This window comes from Porites lutea, chromosome 10 (genome assembly GCF_958299795.1).
Source record: "Porites lutea chromosome 10, jaPorLute2.1, whole genome shotgun sequence".
Lineage (NCBI taxonomy): Eukaryota > Metazoa > Cnidaria > Anthozoa > Scleractinia > Poritidae > Porites > Porites lutea.
Window position 1 is genome coordinate 30,901,601 of NC_133210.1, and position 18,321 is coordinate 30,919,921.

The following is an 18,321-nucleotide window of genomic DNA, read 5'->3' on the forward strand; positions in this document are numbered from 1 at the left end:
TGGTTTTTAAGTACAGTAAGAGAAACAACAAAATTGAAAACATTTCCCCTAAATTTCAGTAGTTGGGAGGAAATCTAAAATGGCGGAACCTCAACCGCCATTGGTGATGACGTCATATGCCCTCAACATTCCCTAAATAACAAAATGCTGAGATCACACCCTGGTACAAAGGGTCCTAGCTCAACGCCTTAACAGCTCGAAAAACAAAGAAACGTCTACACAACATGTTCTGCAGTTTTTCACAATGTCAAATTATCTCACAAAATGTCGAGAGCTAGCGCCAAACCCCTTCCCACCCACCCATCCCCCCTTCCACAATTCAAAACATCACTCTTAAATTTGCTACGCCTCGATAATTTGTCCGCGATTGGAATTTACACATAAGAGTTAATCCTCTTAATCTTGAATCTCAACATTTGACGTTTCTATTCGCAGAAACTCAGTTAAATGATGAATGTACCTAAATATACATCGTCAAAGCAGAGACATGATTTTCGCGCATTATCTCACTGTTTCTCCTTTGTTCCGCTACCGCTCGACCTTTTGGCTTCTCAAGTATCCGGTTGTTTGCATAAGCTCAATTTAGATTATAAAACCAACAACTTTTGCCCGGTCTCAGACAACCCGAGGCCTCCTCTGGTTAATTTGCCAAAGTCGCCTCAAACAAATTCGCGATTTAGTGCAAAAAGGCAATCAACCAGTGTATACCAAATAAATTGCCCGTGGCCGATTTTCTTTTGAAAGTAAATTCACCAGTTCCGCTTGGAAGTATGACAGTGTCACGAAATAATGAATTCTGCTGGACCATTGAGCTGTAAATACAGTACAACAGCAAATAACAGAAAGGGCTTCAAAAAGACATGAGAATAGAGAATAAAGAAATGACCGCAGAAGAGACGCAGTAAAGAAAAAAGACTATCAACTGGAACGGCCATAGAAATCATCAGGAGTGGCGAGTGAAACGCACTTTGCACCCGAGATGAAAATAATCTTTTTAGGGGCACGCAAATTAACAGTCAAATTTCTTATCTGATATAACAGCTTTTTCGGCAAGCAAATGAACAAAGGACACTTTATCTTGTATGCGCTAATTATTAGCTCAAGAATGTTTCCATAACATTTGACTCTTTTAAGAGGTTGATTTAGCCTTTTTAAGTATCAATTTATTTCTTACAAGTGAGCAATGCAGCAAATTCAAAGTATTAAAGAAGATTTACGGAGATAACTTTGAAAGAACCATCTCGTAACGCAGTGAAACAACAGGCTGATATGCGACCTCGAATGAATTTCTAACTAATTACTCTTCTATGCTATGAAAACTTCGTTTACTTTTCCACTTTAACTCCTACAGTCTAACTTATCTTGCCACCTGACATTAAGCTAAATGTAAGATGGAACTCAATCCATGCTGATCAGTATGATCGGTCTCACAAGATATCCTAATGAAACAGGCACGAGGCAAGAAATATTTATCACTAGAGACATCGCACATAATGTCATACAATCTTACCTTATGTACTAAACAGTCCGCCAAAAAGTTCTTTCTAGGGATTTAACCAACTCTCCACTCCAATCTTCAAATTGATCACTCCTTGTCCTCACTCACAGTGAAGAAAAAATTTCCGCGCAAGCAGAAACATAAGGCTTGCAGTTGTGTGAACGCGCGGTTATCATTTCGCGTCATCAATGGATGTTATGTTGCGCATAACACAAATAGTACACGCGTCTTCCTATTGGCTCATTCATCTCTCGTGGAATGCGCGCGAGCTCTGCATACCCTCGAGCCATGAGACCACGCGCTGAAATATATATATTTTTTTATCTGAAACACGCAACGTTTTCAATCGAAGCATTCAACCGCAGAATAGTCAAACGCTATGTTCATACGGATAGCCCTTACGCCGACACGAATGTCATACCGGATGAGGCTTATGTTCACACATAGAAACGTTGATTTCAGCGCGATTTCTGTCATGGGGCGAAGATGCGTCGCGCCGGGTTTGAAAGCGGATCGTCACATACCGGATAAGTTTCTGCCACTCGTAGCTGCAGTACTAAGGTATTCGGGCCGCAGACCCGCAGTTGAGGCAAATGAACAGGAGCGAGGACTGGAACCGACTGAGATGGAAGTTAATATCCTTAAGTGTTTCATGAGTGAAGATTAGGATTTAGTGCACCAAGCTCTCTTAACACTGACTTTCTTGACTCAAATCTTGCTTTTAGTGGGAGAGAGAACAGATCCATGGGTAATTGTCCTCAATCATTCATATTTCATGATGTGCATAACTTAAAAGTCTAAAAGCATCTGGTTGAACCTGAACACTTCACTGATAAGCTTATTAAAGGCAAATATATTTTTACAGTGATTAGCTTCACAACAGCATGGTGCCTCTACAGGCAGTTTTTAAATCATCAAAATTTCTCAAAGTCCTTAATTATTGATAGAGCAATAGAGAATTCTCTGGAACAGTCTATTTTGCTTTCTTTCCTTGATATCTTGTTTTGTAATTTGTCTAAAGAATGCATAGAAATACAGGCAAGTTAACTTGGCACAGTAAAAAGTCACCCTCACTCAGTAACGTTTTCTTTTCTTGTTTATTAATGGCAATATGGCATCCTGAGTAGGGATGGGGTGGAGAAGAACGAGAGGGGAGGGAGGGAGAGGGAAGGAGATAGTGGTCTAGAGATGGCAGATCATTTTGATATGAAATCAGTCATGCAAATAAAGCAACAAATTCAAGAAAGTCTTATTGCCTGGAAGAATGTCTTGTGCAAGCTCTTATCTCCCTTTTTGCAGAGGAAGATGTCTTAGTAAAAAAAAAGTCATCAAGCCTGCACACATGCACATACACAGTAGGTCATGTGGCCCTTCAGGCCAGCTTAACCTGGGGTTCCATCGCATGAAGCACCTACTATAGGAAGATTTCTCCTGCCCCCCTGGAATGGATACAAGTCCAGCCCAAGGGTACCCCCAGCACTAATGTCCCAGTATCCATTTATACACATGGATGAAGTCAGAGAAAGGGGGGAGAAAGCTTCTTGTCTATGAAAACATTGCAATGGCGAGGCTTTCTGAGTGAAAGGTATTAACCGGCCACCATGCCTCCAAAGATGTCTACTGTGCATTAATTTTCACGCTTAAAAAAAAAAAGTCTCAAGAAATGTACATTGTAGGCAATCATAATATTAATAAGAGTATCAAACAGATTCAGAAGACATCCATCAGGGCTCAAAATAACCACTAGTCTGGACAAACTTTCAGTTTAGCGGTCAATTTGACTGGATATGTTAATATAGGCAATCTGAAAAAAAGGTCATTTTCACACTATTACGTTTGAAGGGGGCAAAAACCTTAAGTGATGTGGTGATTGATTATGAAAATGATAACCGATTGTCATGGAATAACAAAAAAATTATTGTTGACAAAACTAAAACCAGTGTGTTGTCTTTTTAATGGACTCATTACAAGCTATAATCTATTGATGACCCTTATCTGATACATTTTCTATATAAGTAAGTAAGTAAGCTGTGTCAAAAATCACAGCACAAAATTAAAGAATGAGTTGAGAGAATTTTAAAAAAAATTTGAAGCATTAATATTATTGACATTATGGGGAGAAAATTGGCGTTGGTCACTTTTGTGACTCTCAAGGTTAATAAGACTGTCCACAGTCAAAACATTCAAAAGTTAATGTTACTTTGACTTGCACACAGGTGAAAAATATAAAGGTAGGTATTGTTATGAAGAGGGTTTTCCAATTACAATCGATGCTCGACAATTGTGTCAAAGCATGATTATTTCTGATGAACAATAAACTATACTATATCTGATTATGAAAAAAGTTCACCATACTCACATGTTCCAGTTTGCAATGATATCCAATGCACTTCAAATAATGTTGTAAGGTCTTTACCCTCAATTGTTGACAAGATTGATCTAAGTGTGATTGAAACAAAACTTAACCATTATAAATAATAATAACAATGAGCTTTATTTAAGTCTTATAGTTCAGGCACAGTGCCTTACTAATTGGGGAGACCATTACCAGGAATAAATCGCATTGCAGCTCTGAAATGCTGAAATCATAATAACAATAATACAAATTATCATTATGGTTCAAGTCTATTTCTTTAAAAAATAATGGCTTCCGTTTTACAAAACCATGTTGTAGATTGGAGTCACTCAGCTCTCCAATACACAGTACTTATGCTCAGACCCCAAGCCCCAGTTGTTTAAAAGTGAGATAGAGAGATATCCACTGGATAAATCACCATGCAGCGGATAAGTGTTACAAAAACCAATAATGCATTATCCACTGATAACAACCATTACCAGGACAAAATTGCAATTTTTTGGCCTTGCAGCTCTGAAATGCTGAAATCATAATAAAAATAATAATGATGATGATAATAATAATAATAATAATAATAATAATAATAATAATAATAATAATAATAATAATAACAATAATAATAATAAATTATGTTGGTTCAAGTCTACTTCTTAAAAAAAGTTTGGTTTAAGTTTTACAAAACCAAAGAAGGGCTCCAATGCACAATACTTCTGCTCAAACCCCAAGCCCCAGTAGTTTAAAAGTTAGATAGCACTATATCCACTGGATAAATCACGTATACAGTGGATAAGTACTAGGCAAACCAACTGTATCATCCACTGAATAAGGATTTATGCAGAGGACAGTGTTTCCACCTTTTGAACAACTGAGGCCTGAACAATAAATGAAAAAATTATGCTGTTGGCTTTTAACCAGACATCCAGTCATAAACGGCATTGAAGTTAAATCATAATTTCTTTGCCCTAATTGGATCAAGTGCCTTATATGAATCTGCAGGTGTAGCTTAGAAGGTACAATTCCACTATTAAGAATAACAAACTTATCTTTTCTTTTGTTTTATTACAACACCAAATAAAAGAATCTGAATTTTATGTACTCATTTCTAAAGAATCTTTGTTGTATAAATAAAGAAAAATCAAAGCTACTCAATCATGTAGGCTTTGGACATTTACTGGAGACCCTGCAGGGCTAACTAATTGGAACGAAATATTGCGGGAAGAAAAAAAATAGAGGCAAAATTTACAAGATGACACGAGAGCCTCGGAGTACTTACATGTACCTCTTACAATACAGAACCTGTCTAAGAAGCATTTCAATTCCATGATAAGGAGTATGTGCCCGTACATTCTCCTGTTCTTCTCACAGTCTTTGCAAAAAGTTAGCTTGTAAACACTACAGCCCCTGGCTCTTTGAGAATGGCTTAATTGACAGGGTGTTCTAAAATCAAAGACCTATATAAGAACGAAGACCCTAGACATAAGACCCATGGACTAAAATGACGTCCAACGGACTAAAAAGAAGACCCAGTGGACTAAACTAGACCAGCCTCTGGACTAAAACAAAGACCTCACCTCAAACAGGCAGCTTGCTTTCATGCATGATTGGGTGCTATACCCACAGTTACACATTGTTTTGGAACAGAATCATTGCCCTTGCGGATTGCTTAGCTCTGTTTTTCAGCCACTTTTCACTATAAATAATCAGTCACTTCACTCGTGCGTGAATGCTAGCTGCCAGTTTGAGACAAGGTCGTGCTTTTGATTCAAGGGTCTTCGTTTTAGTCCTCTTTCGTCTCGGCAGGGGTATTTTGCAGAACGCAGAACGCTGAATGCAGAATGCACAACGCCAAATGACTCCGAAGTTTAGCGATTAGGGTTAGGAAACTGAGTAAATCAGGTTCCATTTAGAGTCATTATACCGGAAAAATTGACCTGAAACTTCATTCACTCGGTTTCCTAACCCTACTCGCAAAACTTCAGAGTCGTTTGCCGTTCTGCATTCTGCATTCAGCGTTCTGCGTTCTGCAAAACCCTCGCCGCTTTCGTCTTCGTTTTTGGATCTTCGTTTTATCACGGAATCACGCCTTCGGACATGCAAAAAGCTTGAGGATATTTCCATCTCAGGAAACTTTTCTATGGGAATTATAATTTTTCCAACTCGGGTATGAATTGCGTTGAAGATAGTGACAATCTAGGAGAAGCTTCTATTCGTGTTCTTTTCGAAGTTTTTAGACCACGTGAATTATCCGATAGAAAGTCACTACGAGCAAGCGGCACACGTACGGTACTTGGCTTTTCACCTTAGCAGGAGGAGTTTACACATTTTTTTAAGCCTTTAAACTTTGAAGATAACAAACCTAACACACTTAATTTCCACACATCAGTTTAAGATATAGCTACTGTGCCAGCAGTTAACAATAACTTACCTCACAGCACATGGGATTCAACCAGCCGCCATGTTTAAAACCGCTCAAATAACAAACAAACCTGGCTACAATAGCTATTGTTTATTCAACCAATGCGCATCGAGGCCAAAAATAGAACGAGAAACCAAAATTCAGAAGAATATAACCATAGCAGCGATATATCTAGCTTTGCTCAAAATATATACAAGTCGATGACAATTTTAGTTGAACTTTGTAAGTAGTCCAGTTTTAAGGAGATAACTCAGTCTTATCCCCTTCGATAGACTTGTATTTTGGTTTGTAACGAGAACAAAGAGTTATACGGTCGAGCCTTGGACGTAAACTTTCTTTGTCTTCCAGAGAGGGGCTGGAACTAAAAGGTCTAAAGATACACTCAAAACTCCAAAGATATAAAGCAAGCACTTTTCAACCGTAAAAACTGGAAGTTAGGACACAGAGCGAGCCAGCAAACCATGGAAAATTTTTAAAGTTACAAAAAATTGAAGAAGCAGTAATAAGCAAAAAAAAATTAACTTAAAGGTAACCGTTGTAAATGAGTGTTTAACCCTAAACTGCCCTTACCACTAATCCATAAAATGAGTGCTTAACCGGCCTAATCAGTGAAAGTCCACCGAGTGTATACAATAGACCAATAGACCTTGTCACGGATTTGGAAGCCATCTTGACGAGTACTAACAAGGCAACCGCCTGAGAAATTACATAGAATCTAATGTCTAATAATTTTCGTAAAACCGCTGTTCTCAAAAAAAAAATATGAGTTGTAAACTAAAGCTTCACTCTTAACGATTCTACTGAAAAAAAAATTGAGAGTGTTGCTTGCAGCTACATGCGCTAGAACCACTTTTTAAAAGTTCACTACGTTTGTCTGTAACATAACATTTGTCTGTAAAAATGTTTCTTCCTGCCGACTAAAATTTCCCTGGAAAAATTGCAGACAAATATATGGAAAATCTAAGCGTCTGGAGAAATTTAGGCACAGTAACGGTCCCCAACGTTAACGTGTATCTTTGGTTTACAATTCATATTTTTTCAAAACAGCCGTTTTACGGAAATTATTCGACAGTAGATTCTCATAGGTACAAGCACTCCAATTTCTGACGCTGATACCTATGCACATCAAGGTCCGTATGTGAGCCAGCGCGCCAGAAAGGCTCGCACTGCGTCACTGCAAAAGGTTCCGGGAGCAAAACCTCACATACCCATGAGGAAATATTAAGCAAAAAATATTTTTCATGTATTTACAGTTTCATAAAACTTTATTTAATTCCCAGATAGCAGATTGTCTGGCCCTAAAAATGGCACCCGAGGGTATCATTCGAGCACCTTTCTCGCGTTCATTGTTCATGTTTGTCTTTCTTGTCGGAAATTAATTTTGAATTAAACAGTGAAAACAAATTTTTGAGTTAGGCTAATTCCGTTCCAGGCGATGATATTTTCCAGCTGATCGTATTGTTAGGGTAGCAGCAATCTAAAGTGCCAAGATAAGTCCGGTAGCCTAAAAATTCAAGAAGTTTCTTTTACAGCTCACATTTTACACAGGTCATAATTGCAGGTCATCGTTTTATTGATAGTGATAGTTAACAAAGCAAGGCAGTTTTCAGCCCTTTAAAGGCAAACTAGAACCCGTTGTCATTTTCCATCCACTTCTTTTGCCAAGTCTTGCCTGTTTTTTTTTTTTGCCAAGGTTTGCCTGTTATTTGCTACATTCATTGGATCACGCCTAAATTAAATCGCCCAAAACAGAAGCTAAAATAAGTTTGATGAAGACAATTTACAGAAAAACAAACAAAAAAAAATTCAGTGGAGACTCAATGCTTTAAATCTCAGAGTTTTAAAAGAAATATTCGGATTGTTTATGATCAAAATTCAAAGCCATGGTCAAGGCCACAGGGCACCTTGTGGCGCACTTTTAAAACGCCTATTCACATCTTTAACGCCTGAAATCAACCGCTATACAGGTGACGTTTCTCGGTTAGATATAGAGGTCAGTGGCGAATCCAGACCTTCAGATAAGTTGGGGGGGGGGGCGGTCATCCAGACCCTTAGATAAAGGGGAGTCCAGCCTCCAAAAAAACATTTTTTGGCCCTTTGGGCCTCATTTTCGTCTAAAAATAAAGGGGGGCGGGCCCCCCAGGCCTCTCCCCTGGATCCGCCACTGGAGGTGCTATGGTATGGAACAGTTTGGCATATAGTTTCAAAGAAATTAAGTCATTGCAGTTGTTTAAAAGAAAATTGAAATGTTTTGTTCAACAGAAATGTATTGACTCTACATAGTGGAACACACAATACAGTGTAATACTCCTGCTGCTTTAACCCTTGCAAAATGAATTCCCAGAGTTCTGGGTTTATTCCAAGACATGCAAATGAGCAAAGATCAAAAATCTTGGCCACCACATTCAGTACGAATGTTTGTAGTGTATAAATTAAAGGGGACCTCCCTAGAAAAGCTAAGCTGAGCTCGCAGAGACCTCCTGCTAATAGATTAAGTTATAGATGTAATACATTAGTAATTAAGTGACAAATAGAAGATTGATTGATTGATTGATACCGGTGTACATAGTTGGCGACTAGTAGTCGCCCCATATAAGGTAATTCAAGACAGTCTTGGAATCTGGATTCCACCCTGTGGATTCTGGATTTCTAGTACTGGATTCTGTATTCCTGGACAGTGGAACAGGTTCCCTAATGCTGAATTTTGGACTCCAAGGCCCAGGATTCCGGATTCACTAGCAAAAATTTCTGGGATTCCAGAATCTGGATTACCTTACAAGGGGCAATAGTGGCAGGGGAAAGATGTACAAGAAAAGCTTCAGGCATCAAGACTGTTGGCATAACCTTTTATTTCAAGTTCTTTGATTCTTTACTACACAAATTACACTAGGCTAAATAAATAAGTCCAAAGATTTATCCTTTCATCATTAACTATGATCTTAAATACACAGTCTATTGCATGTTTACAAACCTCATTATTTATGAACGGTACTTGCGTATTAACTTATTAACATTTTAAGGTCAAATTTAGTTTATCATGTATGTGCTCCCATTAAAACTTTTCTGTGCGACCAAACTATGCTATAAATACTATGATTACATTACTGACAGTTTTACCTCGATATATCCACACAATACATTATTAAAATTTTCATTACTTAGAAAACATTTTAACATTTGGCAGTTTCACCAAGGTGCTTAAAACAATTCATTATCGCAAGCAAATACACAGAAGTTTGGCCAACTACACTGCGGAAAATGTTTTGTGAAAGTTGACGAGTTTTAATGTTAGTGCTTAAGTGTTTAAAGGCCTTAGGCACAATGCTGTTTGCTCGGTTTGCATGAATAGTCTGTGAATGGAAATATTCTTGCTTCTGATAGTAGTTAACCCTTGATAAAGCCCCAATTTGAATATCAATTATGCATATTCAGATTCTCCATGCTGTTCTTCATACATTCCTCATGGTACTCGTTGAGAGAATTTGTTCAAACATCAAGACATTCCATCATTGGTGATGATCATTTCATTCATTCTCATGACTGATACGTTTAATCAGGCAGTATTATTCTTAGGAGAAATTGGCTGCTGGTCACTATTATTTGGACTTAATGGGTAAAAAACAAGACAACACATTATCCGGAACTTTCAAGAGATGGGCCCTAGATGACAGGGCAGTGCAAGGGCTTTCATTTCAAAGGTCACACTAAAGGATTTTGGCTCTGAATCAAAAGTTAGACATTTGTGTACGTCCATAATTAAACAGGATCTTGGAAAAAAGATACAGTGGAACCTAGATATTATGAAGGGGCAACGGACTGGAAAAATATTATGTTCCTTACATTGAGGTTCTTTTCCATACAAGTCATTTTACTTTTATTGGGGTAAAGATAATCAGGCGCTATACCGAGGACTTTGTTATATAGAGGCTCATTATAACAAGGTTTCACAGTATTAGTGACTTTTGATAAACTGTCAGATTCTCCCTCTTAATCGCCTTATATTCTCTTGTGAAACAAGAGGGATTTAACAGTGCATTAAGAGTCACTTATGGCCTTCCTCTGACACACTTTTAGCCCCAATACTTACCAGTATTAAATTTTTCCTGACAATATCACTGCCACTAAATCAAATGCACAGGTCAGGAGAATGAATGGAATGATTAGCACTGATGATTAAGAAATGTCTTGATGTTTGAGCTAATTCTCTCAAGCAGTACAATAAAAAACATGTTGATATTTGGGGCTTGAAGGATTAATAGGCCATTTGCAAGAAGACATCATTTTACTACTACAACCAGAATCCTTCAGGATTTTGCTTCCTTGTGCAAATTAGGGCTTTTTCTACTTAATAAACCCCCCTGGTTATCCCATTTTTAATATAAAAGGAAAAAAGAAAATAACTGTGAATGAAGTAGTAAAAGGATGTCATCATGCAATGTCGCATTGACTCTCAGAGTAAAAGGGTTATATTATTAATATTAATCTCCTAGCTAACGCTGCTGTTCTACAAACGTCATAGCAGAGATCATAGGCTGAGTGAGACTTGGAGGCATGGACTGAACCCCATCCAGGATATTGGCTGTGATGCTATTGACCCTATAGGAAGATATAGAACAAAATATTAGAGTGAACTAAGGATGGGTGTTTTTTTAAAACTTATTTTATACATGCAGAATCATCTGTTAAAAAAACTATATACTACCGGTAAATAAAAGTAAACTACTAAAATCTAACTGATTCACATGATTGCTGTGTGGGAGCCTAATTCGAAAAATATCTGTTCGGAAGGTGATTTGAGATCTAGAGATTTCAGAACATTTTTGTAAAATTTCTTGATTGCTTGCCTCTGCTAGGATTTTCGAACATCTAAAAAAATGGTGTATTTGCCCATTTTTAACGGATTTTTCCACTAAAAAGGTCACCTAGAATTTTTGGGAGCCTTTCTTTCTGGCTGAAATTTTTGAAACGGTAAGTTTTGATCCCTATGATATTCAGATCACTAGACTTTCAGCTTATAAGGAAATTGGAACAGATGAAAAATTTTCAGGGGATAAAAATATGCCTATATCTACAGTTTAAATACTAAAATATGTTTAACAATGCTATTTTTAATTGGTTTTAAACTACATTCTCGCTGGGTGCCCCCTGATTATTTAAAACTCCCAGGGAGAGACATTCCCTAAGGTTCAGTGGCAGAGGATTCCACAAGGCGGCAACGCTATACACTGTATGAAAAGCTGCACTTCAGGTACTCTGTCTGAGGCTTAGGCAATGCAAGTTTGTTAACTGCCTTTCTTAAAAAGCTGTTTTTATTCAGTTGTTTCGCCCAAGATTATAGGATGGCTACATTTTTTTGTTGCTCGAATATTGTATAGTCTGCTTCCTTCCAGCCAAGATTCTCAACTTTGCTCTCTTTGGGATTTTTTGCAGCGTTGAATTATTTTTCCTGATGCTATAACTGCTTTTTTAATTAAAAAATTAGTATACAAAATTATATTTTCATCATTGATGGGCATCAAAACAGTTGTGTTTGTTACCAAAAATCATTGTTGGCCTTGAAAAGACTAAGAATAATTATCATTTTTCTAATAGCAGGAGAAAGGTGTAACATTACAGAAATTACAGACTTCACGCCTGAATATAAAAATAGTCATAGGCTATCAAAAATTTGGAAGAGAATTTTGCATAGTGCATAGAATTCTCCGATATCTGATACCTAATGAACACTGTGTTCTCCTGGCCTAAGAGCTGGCTCAAACCCAGTTATCATAACTAGTGACAAATATCACATTCATTATGTCAACAAAGACAATTAATTATTTTGATTCTTACCACTCTTTCTGGTTTTGGGGAAGTTTTGGAACTGATTCTTTGTCCTTTGGAGCTAAGCCAGCTTTCAAACTCTTGAAATTTGATTCAATATTTTTCTTGTAGTCTGCTAAAGGGGGACCTGCTTGATTCACAGATTGCTGTTGAGATAAAAGCGCTTAAGTCAAATGTAGCACTTAACACAATTTGCCAAAAAAGTTCCAAATGGTTAATGTGGTTGAAATCTCAAATGGTACATTTGATCCTGTAAGGATGAATCAACTTGCTTTGCTATGAAGACAGGTTGATCTCGACATGACCACATAGAATTTTGTTTTGTTTTTATTGGAGCAAGGATTTCTGTGCGGGAGGTTTTGAGTTCAATCCCCAGGTGTGGAAATCCTTTTTTCGACTTTTTTCCTTTCTGCATAATGTTAAGTAGGTTTAAATACCTGTAAAATGGAGCACCGATAGAGAGGGAGGGGAGGGGGGAGTAAAATCAGGGGCAACCAACAACGGTTTCCTCTTAAATGCATTGAAAAAACTTTTTAGGCTATCCAGAGTACTTTTCCATTTCTAGAAATGCATTCTGAGCGGCGCGATAAAATTTGTATGAGATCAGTCATCCTAGCTAGGACAACTTGAGTCTTTTCGAAATCACAAGGGCTACAGTATTATTTTTCTGAAAATTTTGGATTTTTTTTAAGTTTTTGGACGGAAAGAATTTTTCTGATTCCTTTTTTGATCACATTTTTGAATCCGAAAATTTTAGGTTTCCTTTTTGTGCAAAAATAGCTTGACCTGGGAGTGAAATGCAAAAAATTAAAATTTTAATTAGAAGATAGCAGGGAATTTATTCAGGGCTTCTGATAATTCGCGCGGTCGCGGACCCGCGAAATTCAGGTATTTCCACGAAATCCCGCGAAATTCCCAAAAAACCGCGAAATACCGCGAAATCCGCCAGAAATATTTCCAAATACATGTCGGCAAAACATATTTAATACTTATCTTGGCTATTAGACCGGTTTTATTCACCCCAAACGTCCAAATTTAGCGTGAAGCTTCATCACTGCAACGAGTAAACAACGTCCCAAAACTACCAGGCGTTTTTGGATGAACGTTGCGAAAAACTGGGCACTAACCATTCGCTCATTTCTCGAGCGAACTGTTGTTGAAAGAGCAAATGATCATCCCTGTTGAAAAAAACGTTCACCAACGCTGGTCATATCGATGCCAAATTGATCGATTTTAGTGAAATTTGCCATAAAAAACCCCAGCGAAATCAGCTGTTTTTTACTGATTGTTTCTTGGTGAAGTTTCCCCCCGAAATTTCCCGTGAAATCGGCCGAATTTCCTAAGAATTTGCCCCTGAAAGTCCTTCGAAAATTGACTTTTTTCCGCTAAATCCCGCGAAATGGGCCAATTTTTCTGTGAATTTTGACTTTTCTCCCGCGAAAATCGCCCGAAATCGGCCGATTGTTCCGAGAATTGCGACTTTTTTCCCGCGAAATCAGTGGATTTTTCCGCGAATTTACCCCTGAAAATCCTGCGAAATTTTGCGTTTTTTTCCGCGAAATATCAGAAGCCCTGTTTATTAGATATACTCCGAAAATTGTTTATGAATGGGAGTCACATTCACCTAGAAATTGTTAGCCTTACTTAAGCTGTAGAAAATTCTGGGCGATTCTTGCTTCTTCGAACATATTTTTACAAAAAACAGTCGTTGGGTGCCCCTGTAAAATGAGCGCACCATTTGCCTCAGGTTTGTCAGTTGGAGTTTGTACTGTTACCAGTTACCGACATAAAGAAAAGACCTTTAGCTTTACCTTGCATTCTAAATTTGCACTTTGCTTAATACAAACGGCACAAGTTACACTAAAAAAAACTTTACAATAAAATGCCATGGACACTCACATAGAGCAGTGCCGTTTGATGAGCCATGTACTTGTGATTTGTAAGATTGAATGCATCACTGTTCAGCTGGTGACTCAGAGTAATAAGCTGATTCAACATCCCAAGGTGCTGGAAATAACCTATAACATGAAATACCACAACACAAAAGTTGTACCACAATTGACACACAATCAGGGCTGTCACTAAGATATTTCAAGTTCCCAAGTAAATACAACAAATAGATGATCATGAGGTATCAAACAGTTAGGGATTTCCTTTGGTTCTATTTTTCTTCCATTTTTTATAAAGGTATCAAGGAGTCACTTTCAATGAGTCTTGATCTATATAACAATATTAAGTCCTAAATATAACAAACAATTTTTTGCAGCCGGGCCAAAATTACAATAAAATGCACTGAACAGAACCTTGGTATAATGAACATTGATTTACTACGCTTTTCACAAACATGCCAACTCTAAAGTTAAAGCCGCCTTTACAACTGCATTTTTCGTTGCCATCAATCATAATTTGGATCACAAGCAACGAACCTTGAAACACAGAAACACACAAAACGGATCGAAATCCACCAATCGCAAATAACAAACCATGACCTTTTGAACCCGTTAAAGTAAAGTTTTGTTTCCTAGGAGGTCCGTTAACATGATTGACGGCAGCGAAAAACGCAATCGTCAGTTGGCTTTAAACTTCAAAATTTGCATGTTTGTGAAAAGCGCAGTAACGAAATCCTCATTATAAGGAACACAATCCAGAAATGCAAACGTAAAATATACCTTTGATACAATGAATAAATATTAACATGTGACTGAAAGATAGCTAAAGGTGAATGCAAAGCAGACCAATGGGGATAAAATTTATGTGTACGGTAGTTTTTTAAGCAGTTTTGTTTGCCTTTCTTGTGTTTCTAATACAATAGCTTCGTATACAAATGTTTATTACAGAAATTGTTCAGATCCAGAAATGCTAGGCTTTCTTGGAAATTTTTCATAAACTATACCTCGATGTAACAAACATTTTGCTTGTTCCTAACTCAAAGTGTGACCATTAAAATGGAAGCTACTCAGCACTACTTTCCTTTGTTATTGTTTATTATGCTTTACAAGGTGGTTCTAACTTTTGAGTCTGTGGATGAAATCTTACAGTGTGACCATTCAAATGAAAGCTACTGAGCAGTACTTTCCTGTGGTACTGTTTATTATGCTGTACAAGGTGGTTCTAACTTTTGAGTCTGTGGATGAAATCCTACATAAAGGCTACTGAGCAGTACTTTTTCTGTGGAACTACATTTTGCTGTACAAGGTGGTTGAGTGACCTGTATTGTCAGTATATAGGCGAGCATGTATTTGGTGCAATTATTTTTTTTATTTCTCACTAACTGTACATATTATCATTGCAACTAAAATCACAAAAAATCCTTAAGTAAAAGTATTCAAATGAAAGCTACTAAGTAGTACTTTTCTATGGTGCTGTTTTAATTACGCTGTGCAAGGTGGTTAAGTCGGTGTACTGTTATTGCAAAACAAACGTTAGTATGAAAAGTAATTCCAGTACCATCCATAGAAGATTTATGGCTCTGGAAAGCCGGCCTTTCTGGATTTGTTAAGTAGGATGTTACCCTTGGAAAGAGTAAGGAAAGTCCAGTCTGCCGAAGGTACTCCTGTAAAAAAGAAAAATGATTCATGAAAGCAAATATTTAAATGAAGTTATGTAAAAATATATCAGTTAAAATAAATTGTATTTCAGTTCTCCAGAAACCAGCAGAAACTGCTGTCTAGCTAAGTGACAGCTACTTGCAAAAAATGAAAATCAATAAAATTAATAAGGGAAATCATAAACCATTCATATTTGTTTCTCAGCACTAAGGCAGGGCTTCTGATCGGTCACGGAGAAAAAAGTTTATTTTTGCGGGTTTTTTCAGGGACAAATTTGCGGAAAAACCGGCTGATCTCATGGGATTTTCGCAGGAATTTTCGGGGTAGACTTTGCTGAGATACACTTGCTACTTTTAATGATAATCAGTGTAATTCAACTGCATACAAATTTAATTGTTCTACTACTTAAAAAAAATCCACTTACTGTAAGTGATGGTCTTGAGTCAGGAAGAAAATGTAACATTTCCCTCATTTTCTCAAAGACTACTTGAGCTGTCAGGAAAAAGGAAACAAAGTTAATGATCAAACTTTCAGAACTTTCTGTTCATGTTATACAAAAACTTTGAGACTCTACAGTAAGACACACATGTCCAAAACATGTCCCTGGCAAACATTACAGTAATTTTTTGGGCCCATAATTTAAATATTCAGATCAAAATCTAAAGAACAAAAGTGCAGATTGCATCTAAGAAACCGGTCCATTTTTGTTAAAATGATAGTTTTATCGTATTATCTGCAAAATTTTTAATATAAACAACAACAGCTTTCCCAGTTCAATAATTATCAGGGCTTTCAAGAAATGGGCCCCTGGTAAGTTAAGTATACAAAATTCTTCTTCCCATCTCATTCTGTATTGGATCACACCTGCCTTATCAATGTTCTAAAGTTAAATGGTAGCCTAATTCTATCATGAATGACAGTGTCAAAATAACTGATGTCCCTAGGGTGGGTATATATCCTGTGTCGATAAAATCCAGGAGCTGGCAAACCACTTGGTTGCTTATCAGTAGGCCAAAAATCCAAAATATTTTAGACAGAAGGTGAATAAAAGGCTATTTTTCAGAATTACATCCAAACAACAAGGAGTATCTTTCAAATTAGTCCTTCATTCTTGCTTCTCTGAACCAAACAAAATGCCACTTACTATTTTTTAGGGGAGGGAGGGGTGAGGGGAAGTAGGCTTGTAATACACATGTTTGCAGCATTATATAGAATTGAAACATAACAGAAATGGTATTTCTGAGGTGAGCTGGTAAATGGCTTATTCCCATACCACAGGGAATGGCATTCTCCACAGGTTATTCTGTAAAATGCTAAGTACTCTACCCCTGTGTATCCATATACACTACCCTCCCCGATTACCAGTCGTTTTGATACAAATGTGTTTTGATACAAGTCGTTTCGATACAAGTTTATTCAGTCAACTCATAAATATTGTTTCATGTACTTGGAATAAAGAATATTCACCCAAAATGTTTTCTTGTTCACATGCAAGCAATACTTGAAGAGATCAATTTTTTTGTGCAATTTCACTGCTTGAGTTTGTATCAAAACAACCAGTTACACCCTCCCCTTTCCCAGTCCTGCCTACGGGAAGATGCAGTGGAACCTCGATATAACAAGTGCCAAGGGACTGGCAAAATTTGTTCGCTATTATGAGGTTGCATTATATTGAGGTACTTTTCCATATATTTTACTATTACTAGGGTAAAGAAAATTGTTTGTTACACCGAGGACTTCGTTTGTTATATAAATGTTCCACTGTATTAACGGCTGCATAATTCTATAAGGAGAATTTTCCAGCACATTGGTAGAAATGTCACAGCTAACTATCAAACAAACCTTTTGGCTCAAATTTGTTTTGGTATTCCACTTTGTGGGCTGCATCAATCTTCCCTAATGTTGTCTAAATTTCAAAGTAAATAAAAATTATCCAGAGCACTCTCATTTAGAAGAATTTATTGAAAGAATCTGGAAAAGACACCTTTTTCACGCTTTGAGGTTATTTTAAACACCTATATTATTCTTCTGCATGATTTCTTTCAATTAAAATAAAATGGTGGTATACCAGTGAGCTTGAGTGAATAGCACCGTTTAAGCATAGCTACAACCTTAATAATTAAAAGTAATATAAACAAACTTTTATTCTTACAGCATATTCCTTCTTGCAAAGTGGCTCTAGCTGGGAACACAAAGTCAAAATCTCGATGGCTACATCGTCTGGAGAAAACTGGACTTTCCAAAGTGGCTCGTGGAGTCGAACTTCCACTAAAATTCGAAACCAAAACATGTGAATTATATAGCGTAAACAATGACGAAGGTGATGGATGAAAAACCTCACAAACCTTTGAATGATGGATCGTAAGCAAGAGGTGCGCACAATGGCCCATTAAATATCAAAGGTTCTCTGTTCATATTTGCAGCCTGATGCTATCAATGGCTTGATTATTTGCGATTGAAGAAGGTTCCACAAGAAGACGCCATGACAGCTCTCTCCTTTTGTAATTATCATATATGGAGTACCTACCTCTTTCAACCAGTTGACCGCTGACCGAGATATTTGCTTTTACGGGGAAAACTCGATGGGAAGGGTCGGTCAGGTTTTTCTTCTCGGGAGAGCAGGGGGAGAGGTATGTCTCATAAAGATGAACTCTTGCCTATGTCAGTATTTTATTTATTA

The 18,321-nt window shown here is 37.2% G+C and overlaps 1 protein-coding gene across 2 annotated transcripts; it reads right to left on the reverse strand.

Moving 5' to 3' along the window:
* Nucleotides 1–9,087: 9,087 nt before the first annotated feature.
* On the reverse strand, nt 9,088–18,158 carry LOC140950151 (uncharacterized). 2 transcript variants are annotated; one of them, XM_073399337.1, is made up of 8 exons: nt 17,987–18,158; nt 17,794–17,909; nt 17,484–17,547; nt 16,066–16,133; nt 15,541–15,646; nt 13,993–14,111; nt 12,103–12,239; nt 9,088–10,866 (listed from the first exon to the last, which is right to left on the reverse strand). In XM_073399337.1, the coding sequence occupies exons 1-8, from the start codon at nt 18,054–18,056 to the stop codon at nt 10,761–10,763; spliced, it is 786 nt and encodes a 261-aa protein (XP_073255438.1). In that variant the 5' UTR covers nt 18,057–18,158; the 3' UTR covers nt 9,088–10,760. The 2 variants fall into 2 exon arrangements, with proteins under 2 accessions (XP_073255438.1, XP_073255439.1); XM_073399338.1 differs by lacking the exon at nt 17,794–17,909 and having other exon boundaries at nt 17,987–18,148.
* Between the last annotated feature and the right edge of the window lie 163 nt (nt 18,159–18,321).

Bases quoted from the DNA above. Each gene is read 5' to 3' on its own strand.
- LOC140950151 (XM_073399337.1), bottom strand. From the start codon at position 18,056: ATGAACAGAGAACCTTTGATATTTAATGGGCCATTGTGCGCACCTCTT. The intron at 16,134-17,483 runs GTTTGTTTGATA...TTTTCCTGACAG, and splicing joins AAACAAATTTGAGCCAAAAG to CTCAAGTAGTCTTTGAGAAA. The intron at 15,647-16,065 runs GTAAGTGGATTT...TCTTTTTTACAG, and splicing joins ACTCAAGACCATCACTTACA to GAGTACCTTCGGCAGACTGG.